General features: G+C 44.6%; 1 protein-coding gene across 1 annotated transcript in view; it reads left to right on the top strand.

The window, feature by feature from the left end:
• LOC138296403 (alpha-1-antiproteinase-like) overlaps positions 1 to 25036 on the top strand; it is a 60398-nt gene that overhangs the window by 29301 nt on the left and 6061 nt on the right. Inside the window, exon 3 of the mRNA XM_069235490.1 lies at positions 6042 to 6189. Within this exon, the coding sequence (XP_069091591.1) occupies positions 6042 to 6189 (148 nt within the window). The remainder of the gene's footprint in view (positions 1 to 6041; positions 6190 to 25036) is intronic.

The raw sequence follows: 25036 nt of genomic DNA, 5'->3' as shown, positions 1-25036 counted from the left end.
ATTCTGGTGCTGCATTCATGCAAGACCTAGCATGAAAGCAGTGCCAGGATTGGTCTGAGTGGCAGACACAGCCCTGAAGCCTGTGCAGATCTCCAGCCTGGCTATTAAACACAGCCGGGCTGGAGAAACTTAAATCCGCATGTGTGTCTGGCCGGCCTCAGACAGCCGGCTAAACACACATGCGCACTTAGGTGCACTCCGCCCTTTGCCCCCCCACCTCCTGTGGCCCAGCCCCGCCCCTCCCTGAACTACTAGCTGGCCAGTGGGGTGACGCTTCTTCGCTATAGCCCCTGTGTAGATCGTAATCAAAATAACAACTGTGACTGCAAACTCTAACAGACACGATATTCCATTTGCTTCTCGATATCCTCAGTTTCGGTTCTCAGTGACAGGCATTTAGAAGGATTTGAGCTGGGGGTTTTGGTGATCGCACCGACACTTAATTGTCAACACGGGCACTTATGACAGTCTTCCACATGGTGGCACTCTTTTTCTACTTTAAAGATGAGCACAGCAACTGTTGGTTATTGATTTAAAACACTTTAAAAAGCACTAATATCTGTCTCCCACGCTATTCTTAGAGCTTTAGGGGCGTAGAATAGTCTGAATTGTCAGGCTGGTAAGAGTGCGATGCTTCGTAGTTGTGCTGGTACTGTCACTGGCAGTGCTGTCAGGGGTAATGTTGGTGCAAGCTGCAGTGGCTTTCTGACACTTGACCTGACACTTCATTTATATATTTATTTATCTGTTTTACAAATTAAGCACTGCTTGTGACATTAAAGGAGCAGCAGTGGAACATAAACCTAATCACATCCAGTAATACACTCCAGACTGCATCCCCGAGGCAGGGGATGCCTAGTCATAGTACTAACCCTTGTCCACTCTCCCTGAAATGGGCCAAGATTGGGTTGATTTCTAATGAAGGTACAGTAGAGGTGATTGCAATAAGTTCCAACGTTTCATATCAGCATTGCAAAATGCATCCTTATAATGATTCAAACATTTATATTTAGTTAATGTATGTTTCTAAGTATGTACCTCTGCTTTTTAGCATCAGGCAAACAATACTGATCAAAACTGTTTTATAGTATAACAAAAAGGCCACAAACTAGGAAGTTGGAGTGTTGAATATCAATCTAACATTAATCCGTCCACTATCTGGATTTAGACAGAATAGAAGGTAGGACAAGGATTAGGAAGGCTGAAGAGTCAGGAAGAGAGAAAGAGAAGGTAGAAGGGATTAGAGGAGAAATTAAATTTGGCTGCATTATTTTAAAAAAGGAGTCCTTGTTGCTGTAAGTCACTGGACATAATTTGCACAAAGGCCATCATGAATTCTCCTGAATTAGTCTGTGACAGCCATTGCTGTGAATTTTGGACTCAATGCACCAGTTTGTAGGTGCCCACAATGTGGAGGGAGGAAGCTGGAAATAATAATAAGGCAGCTCTGTAATGTCTGACTTAGCCATGCTCGAGAGGGGCCTCGCTTTGCAACGAGGCTGAATTGTACTAATGAATTACTCACACCTATGGTCTGCTGACTAGGATCTGACATAATCCTAATAAGGTGTATGATATCTGGAGATGGTTAATATCTGGTTCATGCCTTGATGCATAGGATGATCCACTTTGACAGAATCCGTTTTGCACCCACTTCTCTTTACTAGCACAAACTAAACCAATGAAAAGCTGCTTGTCATCTATGTGGTGTTTATTGTGCTCAACATAAAAGCTCAGAGCTCTTTTTGGATCCAGCTGGTGAATCCTCTCCTCGACCGAGGGGTGTGGTAGAGAGAAGAAATCAGGAAAGTGGTGGACTGACCCATGTAGAGGAGGGGTAAACCCCATGAGTGAGAGGAAGCTCTGGTTCTGAGCACCAGTTTGTCAGGAAACAAAGTGGCATACGGAGGTAACACTGACAGTCCCTGTAGGTCACCGACAAGATTAAATGAAGTGATTGCGACAAGAAAAGCAGTCTTGATTGTGAGGAGCTGTGGAGAGCAGCTATGCATGAGCTTGAACAGAGTGCATATCAGAAGTATATTGATCAATTTAAGGTCCCTTTGAGGCATAATGAAGGGTTTCTGCAGAAACCTTTGTTAATTCCTTTAGATATCTCAATTCAGCAGGTGTCTTGAATAAGGAAGGTTAGTCAGGCAAATGTAAAAAGGCCGGGAAGGCTGACATAGAACCTTTAATTGCACCCACTGCAAGGCCTAGCTGGGCTTGAGACAAAACAAAAAAAACATCAGATATCTAGGCTTGTATGGGATCAAGTTGATGGTTCCGCCACCAGGCCACAAATTTTCCCAACGCCCCAAGTGGATGGATTTCTCTTAAGGACACCTAGCTGCAAGAATCACAACCTGTACTTAAGAAGGTAAGAAAAAACTGCTCAGTTATCACTGCTCAATCTCCATGCATCGAGATGTAGATTGTCGGGATCTGGGTGCAGCACCCTGCCCTGCTGTTGAGATGGGGGTCCTCCCAAAGAGGTAGAAGGATTGGAAGGCATATGCTCAGGCTCTACAGGTTGGAGGACAACACTCTGCTTGCCCAGTCCAGAGCTATCAAAAGGACTTGAGCTTAGTCTTTCATGATCTTTCTAAGAATATGAATCAGAAGTAGGAGCAGTGGAATATAGTATCAGACCCACTTCAGAAGGTATGTCTTCTCTAGGGACCCTCCTGATAGAAACTCCAGTGCGTAGTAGTTGTGACACTGCTTGTTCTCTGCAGCTGTGAAAAGATCCAGCCATGGCACACCCCACTGGGCAAAGATGTCTGAGCCCCAGGATGAAGATGCTATTCTTAGTTTAATAGTTCACATCTGTTGAGCTTTTCTGTCCTGTTGTTGAGCGATCCATCCAGATTGACTACCAGGGATATCCCTTGATCATCCAGTTATTTTCAACATTGAAGGGCCTCCTGGCACCAGATCCAGCCTCCCTTCTTGTTTACCTAGCACATAATGCTTGTGTTTTCCGTGAGGACATGTACTGGTCTCCCTTTGATGAATGGGAGAAAGCTTTCATTGGTAGCTGGATTGTACTGGGCTCCAGAAGATTGATGTGGACCTTTTGTTCTACTGTAGACAGACCAGAGACTCCTGATCTCCTCTCCCAGTTGAGCACCCTAACTTGAAATGATGCATCGATCAATACTGTGAGGTCTGGTTAGGGTAGGTATAAGTAACGTGCAGCATTACAAGCTGGTGAACACCTACCACCACAGAGATGGACGCATCAACAGCTGAAAATCCTGGGCTATTTCCTTCAAGCTGAGGATGTTGTCTAATAGGCAGCCACAATGTTGCGCCCATTGGAAACCGGTTCTTCTGTAAGGCCAGCATGTTGCAGTGAGCACAATGCATCCGGTCCAAGAATCCATAGAGCCATCCGTACCGAGATGCAGGGTTACGCTCGAAACATTGGGATCATATGCTGAATGTCCCAGGTTGCTTCAGGAATGGAAAGACCTTGAATGCAATCATGTCCAAGACAGCCACATGTAAAGAGAATCCTCTGTGCAGATATCAGAAGAACTTCAGTTCACTGATGGAAAACCACAGGGATGAAAGAACGGTGAATGCATCCGCAGGTGATCTGTGACTGAGTGGTGAGCCTACCTTAAGGATCCAGTCACAGGTACAAGAATGCATACATCTCTGACCTGCTAAGATGAGCCACAATCACTGCCTTGACTTACTTGGACACCCAAGGAACCGAGTCAAGGCCGATGGGTAATAATTTTGAACTTAAGGTAGTGCCTGTGTGGTTGCAGGATGGGCACATGAAAGTATGTATCCTGCAAGTCCAAGAGGAGCTTTAGTAGGTGCTACAGTAACATAGGTATGCTATGGGGAGTAGAAGCTGTACTTCTGCAAAACACAAGTTTTATTAAGGCACATCGGAGATGTTTTAAGGCATGGGAAAAGTAGGCTATAGCCCATGGCGCCTACCTTCCACAAGGGCCCCCTGGGAAAGTAAACTATATCTGCCCTCTCTTTTTTCTCTCTTTGCCCCGTGTCATCTTAAGGATGTTTGGGGTCCTGACAAATACATATTTCAAAGGATTTGTCGGGTTCTCAGAAACACATACTTCATCTGTTTATATGTGAAACCTATTTCCAAACGTTTTTTGACGTCCTGAGGACTACAACTAGCACAAAAGTGGGTAATACAGTTCAAAGTGATTACGGACAGGTGGCCCCAAAATGTCTTTCCGAGGGCCCAAGCAATTCTTTAGGCAACACTGAAGCACATAGATGCCACTCAGTCAGCCAAACGTAACATCTATTAATCTAATCACCAATAAACGATTCACTTCATGCTATAAGTTCTGTCAACATTTGTATAGCATGTGCCCTTTGAATTACCCCCTCTTGTTTTGGTGTGCACAATGAACAACCCACTGCCCTTGTGACTAGGCCGGTGCTTTGTAGCTGCCTCAGTGCTTCATTTGTGCTTGTTGTTTCCGGTACAGCGCACCGGCACTTATTTTTGAGGGACGGGGCTTATTCTTCTGCCTCGGGTATTTACTGCGAGCAAAAGACACATATGGAAAAGACGGAGGAAGAGAAAAACGAAAAAGCGCAGGAAGGGGAAAAGCAGAAAGCTCCAGGAGTGAGCTGAAGGGGCAGGGAGTAGCTGTAAATGGATTAACAAGCATTTACAATGCAACGGGTCTCGCGTTTGCTCATGTTAGAGCTGATCGCGTTGTAAACTCCTAACCCGACTTTTCACCTATCGGGCAAAAGTGCATTTGTATACACAGCCTGAAAAAGTGAAATTAACTATGTACAGCGCTCGACTTCTGCCAAGCGAGATCGCGCTGGTAAATTAGAGAAAAAGAAGTCCACGAGCCCGATGGAAAACAGCGAGCCTCGCATGTTTTCTGTACTTGGTCGCTGCGCTCGAGGAGGGCTAGCCACCAGAAAAGGCTTGACGTATATTTGCCTTCGACTACGGAAAGCAAGCAGATTTTATTAGGCAAGCCCACGAACCAATAAAAAACACTGACGTGAAGTTGACAGGGCTCCGAGCCCTTTTCTAAATACAAAAGCGTCTCGCTGCGATACGCATGCGCGAGCGCATGCAACGCAGGCTCGACCCTAAAAAGGTTGGAGATGGCTTCAAGATTATGCTGCCTCAGTGTTCTGTGTTAGCACATTTACTTGCAGCAGCCGTGAGTTTAAGAGAAGGGTTTGGGGCACCAACACGTTTTTATTTACAAATTAAGCACTGAGCTGCCTGTATGTCTTAGTCCTCATTACAACTGTAATTTGAATGTCTATCTCTTGCATACCTTTGCCAGAGGATATGTCCCATAATGCAATAACGGCATCTCAGGGGTCAGCACAGATAATATGAAAACACCTCCCATATAAGTTGAATTCGAAAACAACACCCTTACAACCACACACCTTATACGGTGTAGCTTGCTATCTGTACGGGTAAACGCTTCAGCACAACACATAGAGGTAGTAAGTTCCATAGAAATGCTATAGTACCATACAACTATGTAAAAGGCAGGGATAGAGAAGAGAGCTGTGCGCTTACCATTGAAGACCTCCTAACGGTCTGACCATTTGCTGTGCAATGTATGTTTCTTTTATCAGTGATCCGAGTGGAACAGAATTATTTACATTGATGCTTTTATTTTATGTTATTTTTTTTTAGCTTTTCGTACCATTTCATAATACAAAGAAAACTTTATATTCACTTTGTGGGCATCATACTAAAATAATTCAGTAAAGATCTGGTACAGTGCTTCAGAGAGGGAAGGTAATGAGTGTGCATTTATTTTGCTTTTGTCTATGCAGTTTATGGCCAGCTGATACCAAGTATGCTATTTCCGCCGCGTGCAGAAATGCATGGTTAGAATTTGGAACAATCAATTAATGCCTAAACAACTGTTTTTAAAAGTTTCAGTGATGTGCTTGGTAGACCTCTTATCTAAGCTTAAAGTACAAACTACATGTCTGCATGTAAATACTCAAACTTACTGAAACGTGATCATTTTGTCCCACTCATTCCACAGCCCAATAAACCTGTATATGCCAAAGTTCTCTCTCGCCTGTACTCTTGACCTGAAGGACTTACTTCAAAAGATGGGAATTACTGAAGTCTTCAGTGATGCGGCTGATCTTTCTGGGATCACTGGAGGACGTAATCTGAAAGCATCTAAAGTAAGCTTTTTAATTATTGTCTTGCATTTCATTCTGTTATATACTTAACAAGGAGTGAGAGACGTTGGTCACGCTCTCCATTACTAACACATAACAATGAGAAAGAAATTCCAAGTATATGAATTCAGGAAACTAGAGTAGTTCGGTATTTCCCCATCGTGGTCTGAAGGCATTGTTGGTGCCCAAAATTGGGTCTCTAAGGACACAAAGCTTGAAGACTTCTGCAGCTACAAAACCATGTACAATTCAGAGACGAATGGCTCTGTAATCCTTTGGGGCAGAAACATGTTTTTTTTTAAAGTAACTTTATTGCAAAAAAAAGCAAAAATAAAACAAAAAAGGTATGTGTGTAAAATGCGCAACCAAGGTGCATTCCATCATAACAGATCATCTTCTACCTATGTGTAAAACAAAATAGAATGCATGCCATCAATACAAATCATCCACTAGCAATATATAACATAATGATAAAAATGTACTGCTGTTAAGAGCTCTCTTATTGCAGCATTGACAAGAAATACTTAAATGGAGTAAAAGAGCAAGATTAAAACATGTAATCCCGGTACATACCCTCATTACAAGTCATCTACATTATCAACACACGTGTTTTACCTGTATACCAGATAATTTAAAACGCAGCAAGGAGGTTAAAGTGTTCTGTGCAAATCCGGAATAAAATTAATCTTAAAATAAAATCAATCATATAAGAAGATTGGGCATTTAATTATCGAGACTCTATTTTTAAGAGGCAGCGCCCCCACGGCCCCTGATCCATGCTGATCCCTTGCCTCCCGGAGAGCCATACCGGCTTCAGCAAAAAATTTACCAAAGCAGGCAAAACATACACTTCAGGTTCTCTCTACGTGTTCTCAACCCACGTTTCAGAATTAAAGGCTTTAGTAATGTGTGTCTCAGTAAGGCAAGTCACAGACAGCAGCATACGAGATGGACAACTGATTCTGTGGGAAAGTTACACAATGTACATTGTTTGTGAAAACTATGTGGGGACTTCCAATGGCATCTATACTCCCATGCGGGAAGAGTTAAGAGCCGTATTTGCAGTATGTTTCGAAACGCACGGGCACCCAATACCGCCTTAAGATATGGTTGGCAGCTGTTGTCCACATGTGACTTCACAAGACAGTCTGCTCCTCTAATATGAATTGACAGTGAGTGTCTGCATAATTAGCTTTCCACTAGCCATAAAGACCCAAACTCCCAAACTAATATTTGGGTACATACTATGTCTTCAAGCCTCGGCGGAGACATACTGGACTAGTTTCCTGGTCACTTTGTGTTTCATTTCATGTGCAAATTTAAGAGGTTTTTTTGTTGTTGTTTTTTTTTTTACCATAAGGAGGTGCAGCCTGACCTTTAAAGGCTGATGGTGCCTACCCTTTTCGCAATAGTTAAGAGTCTGTCAGGTTGAGCAAAGATCATCCTGAAAGACACTCTTCATGTTAGCCAGGAGCTGTACATGCACTAAATGTACAGGTGTGATCTGAACTTTGCCAGGCTGAGGGTTCACAATCAGTGGGCATGACCTCCTCAGTCAGTCAAGTTCTTGGAGGTCCTCACCTTATGATGAGGGTGTGTGTCACTGATAGAGTGTGACCTGGGCACTTCAGTTTTAAACCCTGAAGTGCCAGGGCAGAGTGTCCATCAGTAGCATTCATCACAGAGTGGGGTCAGCAACTTTCACTGACCCCATCTCACTCTGTGATGAGTAAGGGGCTGCCGCCTTCCCTCACTAGCTGGTGCAAGGTCAGCCAATGAGAGGAGGAGGCAGTCCCAACCGTCCAGGAACCTTGGAAGCTTTTTTTCTGCCACCCGAAATCACCACTGTGGCCCTGTAAGTTTTTTTTTTTTTTTTTTTAATGTTTGGGGCCAGCATGTATAAATGCATAAATGTATGTGTAATAGTGTATGCATGCATGTGTATGTGCTTGTGAATGGTGGATGTATGTTTGCGTGCTTGTAAAAGTATGGTTGTGAGTGAGTGTACATGAAGATGTGCAAGTATGTATGTGTGTGCCTGTATGGTCCACCAGCCTTCCCGCCACTGCCCATAGGAAAGTGAACTTTTTTTTTTTAATGAAGAATGTCTCTATATCATGGGACTCCCTAATGCATTTTTCTTCGCTATTTGTTTTATTTAATGTTTTTACTAGGTCTGGGATTATCAGAACGCTTTACATAACAAAGCAGCAGAACGACAAGTGAACACAGGTTAAACATCAATAGACTAAACATATCCAGGGGAGTAAAGTACAGTGTAAGGGCTCTTAGTTTTTGGGACTCTCCCGCCCCAAAGAATAGGTGCAACTCTCAATATTATATGATGTGGGTGTCATGCAATTGAGCCATCTATGTGCACGCCCTTCTTGTCTCAGTCACACAGGAGTTGGGTGTAGTGCCTATGGCATTTCCCCGATTTCTGGGGTAGCCGCTAATGTAGAGTCTCAGTAGGAAATAATCCAAATCTGTGCCTCTGGGCCTGTACTAGTGGAGTCTGTTGTGATCAAGTCTGTCCATATCCCTACAGGTCTGTGGGGTGTTGTTTGGTACACATTTATTACATAAGAAGGCTTTGATTTGTCTTTTTTAGATCTTTATTCTTAAGCACTCGACTAGAGTGCATTTTTCTTTCAGCAGTCTCCCTCCATATGCCCTCCCGCTGTGTTGTTTTGCCCTCCCTCGCCTTCCTCTGTGTTGCTTTTCCTCCATTCCATGCTGCTTTCCCCACTGGCATTTTGTATTTATTTTTGTTTACCGATTTTCCATTTTTCATATCTGCAACCAAAAGTGTTCAACTAACCCTGAAAAAACAGCAAATCCTCCTCTAGTTTTGCGCCAACCAAAACTGCGTAGAGTGCATGCATCCTGCATCCCAAATCATTGGTTGTAGAATGCGACCAATGAACACCACGCTGCAGTGGGGAAAATAATAGTCATGGGGCAGCTATTTTGTACTAGTCATGTCTGGTGGTGAATAATGGAAGCACATGAGGTAAACTGTATTATATGTTCCTCGTAAGGCCCTTACTCTCTGCCGTTAGCACCCACTTTCAACTCGGATTCGCCAACAAAATGGGGGTAAAAAAGGGCTTGCATTATTTTGTATGTACACGCATGCTTTATGCAAGTGTCTGGAAAAAGATGGTGGTTCACATAATGGACTTTTTTTTCCTTTTCTTTTAAAAGGCATGCTGCACAGTATCATACAAACTGTGCAGAAAGGCTAGAACAATTGGCAGAGCCAAAGGTCGCAAAGGCAAGACCTATTGGCTTTGCTAATGCTTGTTTAAACACTGGAAGGGAGGACCATATTCAAATTTACAGGGGAATAGAGTTCCACATTTTAGGAGCACATCCTGAGAAGGAATGGGTCAAGCTTCTTTATTCCTAACATTTGGAATTTCAGGTATTAGTGAGTGTTCCTCGTCTGTGTGATTATCCACAACGCTTCAGTTTCTTAGCAAGACAGTGAGATTGGTCAGAGTGAATGAGTCTGTACACTAGACATGCAGCTTCAAATCTAGATCTCCCTTCAATAGGATGCTAGTTTAAGGAAGCAAATATTGGTGTGATCTGATCAAAATTGTTAGCGCCTGTGACCAGACATGCAGTAGCATATATTTTGAGGCTTTCATTGGATCAGTGTGTGTTTCGGGAATCCCTGCTAGAATGGCATTTCCATAATTCAGTCTTGATAACACCATAGCCTGTATCACTGTCTTCAGGTTTTGGTCAGGTGGGAGGTTTGCTATCTTGGATGAGTTTAAGGTGGTAATTTGCTGACCATGTTGTCACACTGATCTGGTTAAGGAAATTTAGTTTTCCATCTAAATTGAAGCCTCTGGATTTGGCATTCTCACAGATAGTGGCAGGACAGGTTACGAAGTTAGTCGAGGTTATACATTCCACAGCTGGCATGGGTGAAGCAGAATGAGAAACAAGATATTCAGGTTTTTTTGTGAGTTAGCTTCATTGGTGGGTCATCATCTAAAATTGTATTTTGACAAGAGTAGTGGTCAGTGTAGGAAAGTACCATCTTGCCTGGCATGTTACCCCCATTTTTCACTGTATATATGTTGTTTTAGTTGTATGTGTCACTGGGACCCTGTTCACCAGGGCCCCAGTGCTCATAAGTGTGCCTGAATGTGTTACCTGTGTAGTGACTAACTGTCTCACTGAGGCTCTGCTAATCAGAACCTCAGTGGTTATGCTCTCTCATTTCTTTCTAAATTGTCACTAACAGGCTAGTGACCAATTTTACCAATTTACATTGGCTTACTGGAACACCCTTATAATTCCCTAGTATATGGTACTGAGGTACCCAGGGTATTGGGGTTCCAGGAGATCCCTATGGGCTGCAGCATATCTTTTGCCACCCATAGGGAGCTCTGACAATTCTTACACAGGCCTGCCACTGCAGCCTGAGTGAAATAACGTCCACGTTATTTCACAGCCATTTTACACTGCACTTAAGTAACTTATAAGTCACCTATATGTCTAACCTTTACCTGGTAAAGGTTAGGTGCAAAGTTACTTAGTGTGAGGGCACCCTGGCACTAGCCAAGGTGCCCCCACATTGTTCAGAGCCAATTCCCTGAACTTTGTGAGTGCGGGGACACCATTACACGCGTGCACTACATATAGGTCACTACCTATATGTAGCTTCACAATGGTAACTCCGAATATGGCCATGTAACATGTCTAAGATCATGGAATTGCCCCCTCTATGCCATCCTGGCATTGTTGGCACAATTCGATGATCCCAGTGGTCTGTAGCACAGACCCTGGTACTGCCAAACTGCCTTTCCTGGGGTTTCACTGCAGCTGCTGCTCCTGCCAACACCTCAGACAGGTTTCTGCCCTCCTGGGGTCAAGCCAGGCTTGTCCCAGGATGGCAGAACAAAGGACTTCCTCTGAGAGAGGGTGTTACACCCTCTCCCTTTGGAAAATGGTGTGAAGGCAGGGGAGGAGTAGCCTCCCCCAGCCTCTGGAAATGCTTTCTTGGGCACAGATGTGCCCAATTCTGCATAAGCCAGTCTACACCGGTTCAGGGACCCCTTAGCCCCTGCTCTGGCGCGAAACTGGACAAAGGAAAGGGGAGTGACCACTCCCCTGACCTGCACCTCCCCTGGGAGGTGTCCAGAGCTCCTCCAGTGTGCTCCAGACCTCTGCCATCTTGGGAACAGAGGTGCTGCTGGCACACTGGGCTGCTCTGAGTGGCCAGTGCCACCAGGTGACGTCAGAGACTCCTTGTGATAGGCTCCTTCAGGTGTTGCTAGCCTATCCTCTCTCCTAGGTAGCCAAACCCTCTTTTCTGGCTATTTAGGGTCTCTGTCTCTGGGGAAACTTTAGATAACGAATGCAAGAGCTCATCCGAGTTCCTCTGCATCTCTCTCTTCACCTTCTGCCAAGGAATCGACTGCTGACCGCGCTGGAAGCCTGCAACACTGCAACAAAGTAGCAAAGACGACTACTGCAACTCTGTAACGCTGATCCTGCCGCCTTCTCGACTGTTTTCCTGGTGGTGCATGCTGTGGGGGTAGTCTGCCTCCTCTCTGCACTAGAAGCTCCGAAGAAATCTCCCGTGGGTCGACGGAATCTTCCCCCTGCAACCGAAGGCACCAAAAAGCTGCATTAGCGGTCCCTTGGGTCTCCTCTCAGCACGACGAGCGAGGTCCCTCGAATCCAGCAACTCTGTCCAAGTGACTCCCACAGTCCAGTGACTCTTCAGTCCAAGTTTGGTGGAGGTAAGTCCTTGCCTCACCTCGCTGGGCTGCATTGCTGGGAACCGCGACTTTTGCAGCTACTCCGGCCCCTGTGCACTTCCGGCGGAAATCCTTTGTGCACAGCCAAGCCTGGGTCCACGGCACTCTAACCTGCATTGCACGACTTTCTAAGTTGGTCTCCGGCGACGTGGGACTCCTTTGTGTAACTTCGGGTGAGCACCGTTTCACACATCCTCGTAGTGCCTGTTTCTGGCACTTCTCCGGGTGCTACCTGCTGCTGAGAGGGCTCCTTGTCTTGCTCGACGTCCCCTCTCTTTCCTGGTCCAATTTGCGACCTCCTGGTCCCTCCAGGGCCACAGCAGCATCCAAAAACGCTAACCGCACGATTTGCAGCTAGCAAGGCTTGTTGGCGTTCTTTCGGCGGGAAAACACTTCTGCACGACTCTCCACGGCGAGAGGGATCCGTCCACCAAAGGGGAAGTCTCTAGCCCTTTTCGTTCCTGCAGAAACCTCAGCTTCTTCTGTCCAGTAGAAGCTTCTTTGCACCCACAGCTGGCATTTCCTGGGCATATGCCCATCTCCGACTTGCTTGTGACTTTTGGACTTGGTCCCCTTGTTCCACAGGTACCCTAGATTGGAAATCCACAGTTGTTGCATTGTTGGTTTGTGTCTTTCCTGCATTATTCCTCTATCACGACTTCTTTGTCCTTAGGGGAACTTTAGTGCACTTTGCACTCGTTCGTTCGTTCGTTCGTTCGTTCGTTCGTTCGTTACTTTATTTCGGCAAATATTGCCATAAAAGTCAGGACAGGAAATAAATACGACATACATAAATACATTATACAATAAAATATAAGATACAATACATACAGTTGGCAAGAAGTATATGGATGTCCCCTTGATTAAGCAGTATCATTAAGTGTATAAAAATATAAATAACAATTTATAAAATAATTAAAAACCAGAACTAAGAGGAAAGGAAAAAAAAAAAAAAAAAAATTCAACTTGTCGATAAAACAGTGCATCATATACCTTTGCAAGGAGGGGGATGAGCGGGCCACCTGACAAAGCGTTACAATTTGTGACCAAGTCGATTCCTGATAAGGTACACATTATATAGCAATCTGCTTGTGCCAAACACCACTAGTTGTGAAGTATTGGACTGAAATATGCGCACTGCTTCTTTATAGGATCTGACCCCCACATATTTACAAACGGGTTTGATCCACCGATCCCTTGGTTTCTTGTATACTGGGCAAAAGAAGAGTAAATGAACAACGTCTTCTTTAGCCCCTAAGGTAAAGAGAGTGCAGAGTTCACATCCTTTTACCCCTCCCCAATTGCATGTGTAAGCATTAATCTGTAAGACCCCGTACCTAAACTGTAAATAAAGTGTTTTTGCCAGAGGAGGGCCGACCTCATCCAAAAATTGTTCGAATTTAGGTGTATCTTTTATGTTTAAAAAATTCAAAGTCAGAGTACCAATCGATGAACTATGCAATAGCTCTCCGTTGACATAAGACCAAAAAGTGTCCTTTACATTTTTCCTGGTACATGTTGTCATGTTCTGTGGAGCTTCCCATAGGTGTGATAAACCTAATCTCTCGTACCACTTAGATACATATTTTAACCAAGGGGTATTCATATGTCCATCTATCTGAGTTAGTTCAGTCAGTCCGTTCTTGTAATCACTCAACTCCGGGGTTACCCATAGCCTGACCCAATACAGCAATGGTCTTAATAATGCTTGATAGTCTGCTCTTTTAAGATTAATATCAAGGAAAACAGGGACTAGGGGGGTTCTTGTCGGTATTTTAAGTAGCCTTCGTACAAAATGGTTTTCCGTTTTTCCAAAGTTGTTATTGCAATGGAATCCCCAGAGTTCAGCGCCATAAAGGGCGGTCGATTGGGCCTTTGCTTTATATACTTCCAGTGCTGGTGAGATTGCTTTAGAGTAACTGGCTCCGTGTATTTTTAAAATAGGCATTGAGTTTTGTTTAAGGGCTAGGATGCTTTTATCCATCTGCCCTTTCCAGGACAGGTTACTATCCAGCATCATCCCCAGATAATTGAAACTCCCTACCTGTTCCAGTTTTTGGTTATCCAAGGACAGATTATTCCTGAGGGATTTCTTGGAGTTTATTGACATATACTTTGTTTTGGTAGGATTTATTTCTAGCCCCTTCCCCACGCAATACTTCTGGAAAGAATCCACCAAATTCTGTAAACCTCTCGGAGTTTGAGAAATGAGGATGGTGTCATCGGCAAATAGTAGTGCCGTAACCGGCTCGCCACCTAGCTTCGGTGAGTCATGTACACAATCCCTTAAATAGATTGGAATATCATTAACATATAGTGAGAAAAGTGTAGGAGCTAACACGCAGCCTTGGCGCACACCACGGTCTACAGGTATGGCCCTTGAGGTCTCACCTTCTTTACCCCACCTAATTTTTGCATAGTTCCCTGTGTGAAGCTTGATAAGTTCTTTAAGTAGTTCCCCAGGGACCGCCATGTTTCTTAATGTAGACCACAACAAATTGCGAGGAACAAGGTCAAAGGCGGCCCTTAGATCCATGAATGCCACATGGAGGCTACCCTTCCTTATGTTTATATACTTCCAACAGATGCACATGAACCTAAACACCTGGTCAACCGTACTTACTTTTATTCTAAAGCCAGCCTGATATTTGGTTAATATTTTAGTCTCTTCAATCCAATCTAAAAGCCTGTTTAAAATATGTCTGGCATATATCTTTTGAAATGAGTCTATCAAACTTATTGGGCGGTAATTACTTGGATCATAGCGATCACCTTTTTTAAAAATTGTCATAATTTCTGCCCCTTTCCAGGAATCGGGGATTGGTGTGCCTGCCACAATGGAATTACTCAAGTAATTTATGTAAGGCCCCCACACATCCACATCATATTTTAGAAGATCTCCGGGGATTTTATCAGGGCCTGGGGCTTTGCCCAATTTCACAGCTAATAAAACCTTATTAGTTTCTTCTAAACTAAAGGTTAATGGAGCAACACTTATCTCTGAATTTGTCTCATGGTACTCAAAGGGCAAATTCTCCTGTTTGTTAGCATAGAGCTTAGTGAAGTGGTCGCACCAAGTATTTTCATCTAGGAAAATATCCTTTGTTGATCTGCCCTGCTTATTTCCATTAGCGATTAAGTTCCAGAACATACTCTGATCCCGTAGCTTAGCTGCATTCAAGAGATCCTCCCAGAAGTTTTCATCCCATGTTTTTTTAGCTTGGGCCAGCATTTTTTTGTGGGCTAGTCTATTGTTTTTTATATCCAAGCTGTTCCCGGATTTTACTGCCTGGATTAGTCTTGATTTTGCTATACGACAGTCTTTATTATACCATGGGTTCGCTGCCTCAAGATCATTCCGTTTCCTATTACCATTTTTTTTTATAGATTTTGCTCAATAGTGGGGTTAATGCGTCTACCAGCTTAAGATGTATGTCAAGCACACCTTGTGTTCCCACTAATGCTGTCTGAAGGCCTCCTACCGTGTCAGTAAATACATTGTATATATTTATCAGCGTTATTTCAGTTCCCAAGATATAGGGCCATCTTAGGGCACGCCTGTTATTAGTTACCTCTAGTTCCGCGACCGTGGTATTTAATAGGGTCTCTTCTTTGGATTTAATAATGAATGATTGAGAATCCAGCCATAGTAGGAGGGGAAAATGATCACTCTCCGTCCTAAGGTCTATCTTGAAATCGGTTATTTGGTCCCATATATTCCGGGTAGCCATTACAAAATCTATATGGGATCTGAAATTTCTCTTAAAATAGGTTGGGGCTGCTGGTCTGTCTGAGCGAAATCGACCATTACAGGCCCTTAGGTCATGCACCACAGTCAACTGTAAAATCTGTAAGGCGGCTTTTGTGCCTTTAGCTGCACTTACGGATTTTAAGGGCAGGATGTCATTAGCAGCATCTTGATCGTCAAATAATTTTTCCAACCCCGGGATAGGCTCATATTTACAGTTAAAATCTCCACCAACTAACACCTTTGCATTATCTCCTAATGAGTCTAGAACGGAGTCCAAGAGTTCTACTACCTCTGATTCCTTGTTAGAAGGGAACGGTCTGTTATATATATTTATTAGATGTATAGTTTCTTTCCCTCTTGTTTTGATTTTAAGGCCTAGTAGGTCCGGGGAGGGGATGGGTAGCGGGGTGACATCTATTTCTAGGGTCACTTTAACCCAGATGACCAGTCCTCCTGAGGCTCTCCCTCTAGTTGATGGAATGGCATGGGAACAATAGGTTTTATACCCCAGCCTATGGGGGGTTTCTACAATCCAAGTTTCTTGTAGGAGTATGATGTCGTAGTTCTCAATATAGGAGCACCATACCACATCCTCAAGGTTCCTTGCTAAGCCAGCTATGTTCCATGATATCAATCTAATACTTGATTTTCCTTTTACTCAGGGAGGATCTAATACTGTAAGTAGGTTGTCTTTTTCTGTAACATCCTCCAGCTCAACTAAGGGGTTTGGCTCTTTATCTTGGTTGTAGTTTTTACTAGTGTCTTTACTAGTGTCTTTACCCTCCATGGTCACTGAGAGGCACTTATCCGGTACACCCGAACTAGTTGTCTTACTTAAAATAGAATAAGGGGATTTAACGTTGCCTACCAATTTAACTGTCTTTGTATTTCTGGGACTCGAGGGTACTATAAGTTCCGGTTCAAGATCTTCTATACTCTGTTTTTGTTCCCACGTCTGGGTGTATACTAACGTTTCTGTGATGGGATCCCCTGCTCGTGGGAGTCAATCGTTTTCATCCAAAGTGCTCAGTCCCGAGAAGGTATTTCCAGTTGGGGTATAAGAGCTAGTGTTTCTTCTAATAGTCAAGGGTCTGTGTTTTTTAGAAGGTTCTGATGTACTGGCTAAGTGTCGATAAAAATAACCCAGAGGATGCACACCCACGTCAGATTCCTTTATATCCAAGGAGGCTGCTCTAAGAAGGACAGTCGCAACATGTTGAGGGTGCCTAAAATTGACAATTACACAGTCTCCCTTACATTTTTTCCTTGCGTTTCCGATCCATGGTATCCGTCTAGTAGACAGTATTTGATCGGATAGGTGTGGGGGGAAACCACAATTTTTGTTTAACCAGGCAACTGATTTCCGTTTGAGAGAATCATGTGATTCCTCACGGAAGTTCACTGCTGTTGGGTCTAAGGGAGGAATGTTCGTAAGGACTATGACATAGGGTTCACAATCAGGTGGAAGGTTAATAAAATTTGGTCTGTTCACAGGAGTAGTGTTCCTCACAATATTAGATGCAGCTGCTTTCATATGAGGGGTGCTATCCACCATACTTGGTGGCTCCCTATATTCAGGTAAACGTGGCATCTGTGCTTCAACCAATTGTTCAGGGTTGCCGGATTGGACGGATAGCTCAGACTGTTTCATAGTCTGTTCCATATACATTTTGTCTAAAAGTCCACCCAACCTAGATACCTCCGTAGATAGTAATTCAATCTTTTCCATAAGAGGTTTAGTCATATGGACTAGTTTTTCCTCAAATAGCTTAGCGATGTGGCCCAAGAGAACACCATTCACATCGTCCTTGTTAATTGTAATCCCATTTTCAGCTACATTACTTCTATGACCATATTCTATCATTGGTTCTATTGTTGGTTTGAGATGAGTGTTACCCCGCTTGGATAGCATTTTTCTGCATTTTCTAACAGCTCTCTTAGGGGGAGAGTGAGACGATGCAGGCTCACTCGGGGGCTCCAATGGGACTTGATTTGGTGGCTCTAAAACTAAGGGTAAAGCGGCTGAGTTTTCCAAAGGGAAAGCTTCAATATTAAGGGGGTCCTTCATAACAGAACCGCTACCATTGTTTACAGGAGAAAACATTTCTGGGGTGGACTCCTTCCCTAAGGACTTCCTTCTATCAGTGTTTATCTTGCTCACCATTTTAACCAGGTAATTATCCAGGGTGGAAATATTCTTAGCCATTCTACACCGCCTTCACGAATATGACGACCACTACTAGTTTTTGATAAATACTAGACTGTCTAGTTTTACGGCCCTGCACTTCACAGAACTTTTATATCGTTTACAAAGTATAGGGCCTCTACATATATCAGCAATAACACAGAACAGCAAGTGTATAACACCCAGAAGACACAATGAATCAATTTAAATGGAGCCCAGGTATACAACTTACTAAAACGTTATCAGATTCAATAAAAACAATTACAATTAATTGCTTAGTGAACTTGCTCAACCCGACCCCTTCTGGCCCCCTAACGGCTCCCTAACGGACTCACAATGGCCTGTCCTTTGCCCGACCCCGCTCAGCCAGGGGCAGGATCAGTTTGATATCACCTTCGGGCGTGTGAGATCCGTTTGTTCTGCTTCCGTGGTGCTAGGGGACCTGGCTAAAGTAGTCCCGTCCTGGTCCGTCAACGCTCCTCCCACACAGCGGTCGCAACGTCGGGCGACGGTGGGGGGGAGACGTGGAGGTCAGCAGAGGGAACAAAAGGGACAGCACCCCCCGAGGACCACAAGGGCACACAGGTATGCTGCACGATACAGGTGTAATTAAATTACAGCATTAATATGTCTGTGACCAGATATTAAAGAGGGGTGGCCCAGCCCAGCCTCTTCCTGTCGATGACGGGCGAAGGACGGGCCCGCCCTTGGCCCGGGCTTTGCCCGGGCGCCGCCCGCGCGCGTCCCGCGGTTGCGGGCGCGCTGTGAGGTTAAGAAGGGCTTCCCGCCCTATCAGCAGCTGAGGCTGGCTCCGACAATGTTTAAAGGGCTCCCGCCCAGGAAAGAAGTTGTGCGCGTCCCGCGGTTGCGGGCGCGCTGTGAGGTTAAGAAGGGCTTCCCGCCCTATCAGCAGCTGAGGCTGGCTCCGACAATGTTTAAAGGGCTCCCGCCCAGGAAAGAAGTTGTGCGCGTCCCGCGGTTGCGGGCGCGCTGTGAGGTTAAGAAGGGCTTCCCGCCCTATCAGCAGCTGAGGTTGGCTCCGACAATGTTTAAAGGGCTCCCGCCCAGGAAAGAAGTTGTGCGCGTCCCCTTTGCACTCACTTTTCAGGGTCTTGGGGAGGGCTAATTTTCTAACTCTCACTATTTTCTAATAGTCCCAGCGACCCTCTACAAGGTCACATAGGTTTGGGGTCCATTCGTGGTTCGCATTCCACTTTTGGAGTATATGGTTTGTGTTGCCTCTATCCCTATGTGTCCCCCTTGCATCCTATTGTAACTATACATTGTTTGCACTGTTTTCTAAGACTATACTGCATATTTTTGCTATTGTGTATATATATCTTGTGTATATTTCCTATCCTCTCACTGAGGGTACACTCTAAGATACTTTGGCATATTGTCATAAAAATAAAGTACCTTTATTTTTAGTATAACTGTGTATTGTGTTTTCTTATGATATTGTGCAAGTGACACTTGTGGTACTGTAGTGGCTTCACACGTCTCCTAGTTCAGCCTAAGCTGCTCTGCTAAGCTACCATTATCTATCAGCCTAAGCTGCTAGACACCCTATACACTAATAAGGGATAACTGGGCCTGGTGCAAGGTGCAAGTACCCCTTGGTACTCACTACAAGCCAGTCCAGCCTCCTACATTGGTTGTGCAGCGGTGGGATAAGTGCTTTGAGACTACTTACCACTCTTGTCATTGTACTTTTCATGAGAGAAAAATATACAAAACAAGGTCAGTGTATATACACATAGTCAAAAAGTTTTGCATTTCCTCTTTTCACTCTATTCTAAAGTGCTGAAAAGTACTTCTAAACTTTCAAAAAGTTCTTAAAAGTTTAAAATGTTTTTTTCTGTCTTTCTAAAAAGTTCTGAAAACTTTTTTCTCTTTTTCTATCACTTTAACTCTCTCTAAAAATGTCTGGCACAGGCCAAAATGTTGATCTGTCCAAACTTGCATATGATCACCTTAGCTGGAAAGGAGCAAGGAGTCTCTGCATAGAGAGAGGTTTGAGTGTAGGGAAGAATCCTTCCTTGGAATTGTTGCTTAATATGCTTAGATAACAAGATAAGGCCATAGGGGCCACATCTGTTGAAAAAGTAGCAAATGGTTCCCAATCTGATCCAGGGACTCCCCCAGGAAAAGATTCAGGAAAGAAAGTTCCTAGCCTGCCCATTACAAGACAGTCTAGCATAGTTGGTAATGATGATGAGCCACACCATACAAATAGTGTTGTCTCACATCATAGCAAAAGCATTTATTCTCACCATACTGGTAGTGATGTTTCTGTCAGCCAAGCTGTTAGGGTGCCCTCTGTAAGGGACAGGTCTCCTTCTGTTCATTCCCATCATACCTCTGTATCTAGAAATGTCCCTCCCACCAACCCTGATGACAGAATGTTAGAAAGGGAACTCAATAAGTTGAGGGTGGAACAAACCAGACTGAAGCTTAAAAAGCAACAGCTGGATTTGGATAGACAGTCTTTAGAATTAGAGAAGGAAAGACAGAAGTTGGGTTTAGAAACCCATGGTGGCAGCAGCAGTATTCCCCATAGTCATCCTGTAAAAGAGCATGATTCCAGGAATCTGCACAAGATAGTTCCCCCTTATAAGGAGGGGGATGACATTAACAAGTGGTTTGCTGCACTTGAGAGGGCCTGTGTTGTACAGGATGTCCCTCAAAGGCAGTGGGCTGCTATCCTATGGCTATCATTTAGTGGAAAAGGTAGGGATAGGCTCCTCACTGTGAAAGAAAATGATGCTAATAATTTCCACGTTCTTAAGAATGCACTCCTGGATGGTTATGGCTTAACCACTGAACAGTACAGGATAAAGTTCAGAGAGACCAAAAAGGAGTCTTCACAAGACTGGGTTGATTTCATTGACCATTCAGTGAAGGCCTTGGAGGGGTGGTTACATGGCAGTAAAGTGACTGATTATGACAGCCTGTATAACTTGATCCTGAGAGAGCATATTCTTAATAATTGTGTGTCTGATTTGTTGCACCAGTACTTGGTGGACTCTGATCTGACCTCTCCCCAAGAATTGGGAAAGAAGGCAGACAAATGGGTCAGAACAAGAGTGAACAGAAAAGTTCATACAGGGGGTGACAAAGATGGCAACAAAAAGAAGGATGGTAAGTCTTCTGACAAGGGTGGGGACAAATCTAAAAATGAGTCTTCATCAGGCCCACAAAAACACTCTGGTGGGGGTGGTGGGCCCAAATCCTCTTTTAATCAGAACAAGGAAAAGAAACCATGGTGCTATTTATGTAAAGTAAAAGGCCATTGGACAACAGATCCCAGTTGTCCAAAGAAAGGCACCAAGCCTCCTACCACTACAACCCCTACTGCTACACCTAGTGTCCCTACTAATAGCAGTGGTGGTGGGAGCAAACCTACTAATAGCCAATCCAAAGGAGTAGCTGGGCTCACTATTGGTAACTTAGTTGGGGTTGGCCTTGTTAGGGAGGCCACAGAGGCTGTGTTAGTCTCTGAGGGGGCTATTGATTTAGCCACCTTAGTTGCTTGTCCCCTTAATATGGATAAGTACAAGCAGCTACCCCTAATAAATGGTGTTGAGGTTCAGGCCTACAGGGACACTGGTGCCAGTGTAACTATGGTCATAGAGAAAATGGTCCACCCTGAACAACACCTACTTGGTCACCAGTACCAAGTAACCGATGCTCACAACAACACACTTAGCCACCCCATGGCTGTTGTAAATCTCAACTGGGGGGGGGGTTACTGGGCCAAAGAAAGTTGTGGTAGCTTCAGATTTACCTGTAGACTGTCTATTAGGGAATGATTTGGAGACATCAGCTTGGTCAGATGTGGAGTTGGAGGCCCATGCAGCAATGCTGGGCATCCCAGGGCATATTTTTGTTTTGACAAGGGCTCAGGCCAAAAAGCAAAAAGGACAGGGAAGCTTGGATCCTGGAACAATGGACCAAGTGCTCCCTAAAGCTAGGGCTAGTAGAAGCAAACCACTTCCTACTATCCCTCCCTCTACAGTGGATTCAACTTCAGAGGAAGAAGAATTCCCTCCATGTGCAGAACCTTCACCAGAGGAGATTCAAGCAGACACTGCTGAACTTTTGGGTGAAGGGGGGCCTGCCAGGGAGGAGCTGAGTGTGGCACAGCAAACCTGTCCCACATTAGAGGGTCTAAGACAGCAAGCTGTCAAACAGGCTAATGGGGATGTCAGTGACTCTCACAGAGTTTACTGGGAGGACAACCTCTTGTACACTGAGCATAGGGATCCTAAACCTGGAGCTGCCAGGAGATTAGTGATTCCTCAGGAGTACAGAAAGTTCCTCCTAACTCTAGCACACGACATTCCCCTAGCTGGGCATCTAGGACAAATGAAAACTTGGGACAGGCTTGTTCCCTTGTTTCATTGGCCTAGGATGTCTGAGGACACAAAAGATTTTTGTAAGTCCTGTGAAACCTGTCAAGCCAGTGGCAAGACAGGTGGCACTCCAAAGGCACCCCTTATTCCACTGCCTGTGGTTGGGGTTCCCTTTGAAAGGGTAGGGGTTGACATAGTTGGTCCCCTTGACCCTCCTACTGCTTCAGGCAATAGATTCATCTTGGTGGTAGTGGACCATGCCACAAGATATCCTGAAGCTATTCCTTTAAGGACCACTACAGCTCCTGCAGTGGCAAAGGCCCTCCTGGGAATATTTTCCAGGGTGGGCTTCCCAAAGGAAGTAGTATCAGACAGGGGAAGCAATTTCATGTCTGCATACTTAAAGGCCATGTGGAAGGAGTGTGGTGTAACTTATAAATTCACTACAACCTATCATCCACAAACAAATGGACTGGTGGAGAGATTTAATAAAACTCTCAAAGGCATGATTATGGGTCTCCCTGAAAAACTCCGCAGGACATGGGATATCCTGTTACCATGCCTCCTTTTTGCCTACAGGGAGGTACCCCAGAAAGGAGTGGGCTTCAGCTTCTTTGAACTTCTTTTTGGACACCCTGTTAGGGGTCCACTCACACTTGTAAAGGAGGGTTGGGAACAACCTTTAAAAGCTCCTAAGCAGGATATTGTGGATTATGTACTTGGCCTCAGATCAAGGATGGCTGAGTATATGAAAAAGGCCAGTAAAAACCTTCAGGCCAGCCAAGAGCTCCAGAAGCAATGGCATGATCAGAAGGCTGTTTTGGTTCAGTACCAACCAGGGCAGAAAGTGTGGGTCTTGGAGCCTGTGGCCCCAAGAGCACTCCAAGATAAATGGAGTGGACCCCACACAATTGTTGAGAAAAAGGGTGAAGTCACCTATTTAGTTGACTTAGGCACTGCAAGGAGTCCCCTTAGGGTACTCCATGTAAACCGCCTGAAACCCTACTATGACAGGGCTGATCTCACCCTGCTCATGGCAACTGATGAGGGACAGGAAGAAGACAGTGATCTTCTACCTGATCTCTTCTCTTCCACAGAACAAGATGCTCTTGTGGAAGGTGTAGTTTTGGCTGATTGTCTTACTGCTGAGCAGAAAGACCATTGCATAAATCTCCTAGATCAATTCTCTGAACTCTTCTCTACTGTGCCAGGTACCACTTCTTGGTGTGAGCACACTATAGATACTGGAGACAGTTTACCTGTCAAAAGTAAGATCTATAGGCAGCCTGACCATGTCAGGGACTGCATAAAGCAAGAGATCCAGAAAATGTTGGAACTAGGAGTGGTTGAGCACTCTGAAAGTCCATGGGCTTCTCCTGTGGTACTTGTACCAAAACCCCATTCCAAAGATGGAAAGAAGGAAATGCGGTTTTGTGTAGACGATAGAGGTCTCAACGTGGTAACCAAAACTGATGCTCACCCTATACCCAGGGCAGATGAGCTCATAGATACACTGGCATCTGCCAAGTATCTAACCACTTTTGACTTGACTGCAGGGTATTGGCAGATCAAATTGTCAGAAGATGCTAAACCTAAAACTGCATTTTCAACCATTGGAGGCCATTACCAGTTTACTGTAATGCCTTTTGGTTTGAAGAATGCACCTGCCACTTTTCAGAGGTTGGTGAATACAGTCCTGCAAGGGCTGGAAGCTTTCAGTGCAGCATATTTGGACGATATAGCTGTATTTAGCTCCAGCTGGGATGATCACCTGGTCCACCTTTGGAAAGTTTTGGAGGCCCTGCAAAAGGCAGGCCTCACTATCAAGGCTTCAAAGTGCCAGATAGGGCAGGGTAAGGTGGTTTATCTGGGACACCTTGTTGGTGGGGAACAGATTGCACCACAGCAGGGGAAAATCCAAACAATTATTGATTGGGTTCCCCCTACCACACAGACTCAGGTGAGAGCCTTCCTAGGCCTCACTGGGTATTACAGGAGGTTCATTAAGAACTATGGCTCCATTGCAGCCCCTCTTAATGACCTCACATCCAAGAAAATGCCTAAAAAGGTATTATGGACAGCAAACTGTCAGAAAGCTTTTGAGGAGCTGAAGCAGGCCATGTGCTCTGCACCTGTCCTGAAAAGCCCTTGTTACTCTAAAAAATTCTATGTCCAAACTGATGCATCTGAATTAGGAGTAGGGGCAGTCCTATCACAACTTAATTCTGAGGGCCAGGATCAACCTGTTGCTTTTATTAGTAGGAGGTTGACCCCTAGAGAAAAGCGTTGGTCTGCCATAGAGAGGGAGGCCTTTGCTGTGGTCTGGGCTCTGAAGAAGTTGAGGCCATACCTGTTTGGCACTCACTTCATTGTTCAGACAGACCACAAACCTCTACTTTGGCTAAAACAAATGAAAGGTGAAAATCCTAAATTGTTGAGGTGGTCCATATCCCTACAGGGAATGGACTATACAGTGGAACATAGACCTGGGAGTAGCCACTCCAATGCAGATGGACTCTCCAGATATTTCCACTTAGACAATGAAGACTCATCAGGTCATGGCTAGTCTTATTGTCCTTCGTTTGGGGGGGGGGGTTGTGTAGGAAAGTACCATCTTGCCTGGCATGTTACCCCCATTTTTCACTGTATATATGTTGTTTTAGTTGTATGTGTCACTGGGACTCTGTTCACCAGGGCCCCAGTGCTCATAAGTGGGCCTGAATGTGTTACCTGTGTAGTGACTAACTGTCTCACTGAGGCTCTGCTAATCAGA

This window comes from Pleurodeles waltl, chromosome 5 (genome assembly GCF_031143425.1).
Source record: "Pleurodeles waltl isolate 20211129_DDA chromosome 5, aPleWal1.hap1.20221129, whole genome shotgun sequence".
In the NCBI taxonomy this organism is placed as follows: domain Eukaryota; kingdom Metazoa; phylum Chordata; class Amphibia; order Caudata; family Salamandridae; genus Pleurodeles; species Pleurodeles waltl.
This window is presented reverse-complemented; position numbering and strand designations above follow the sequence as displayed.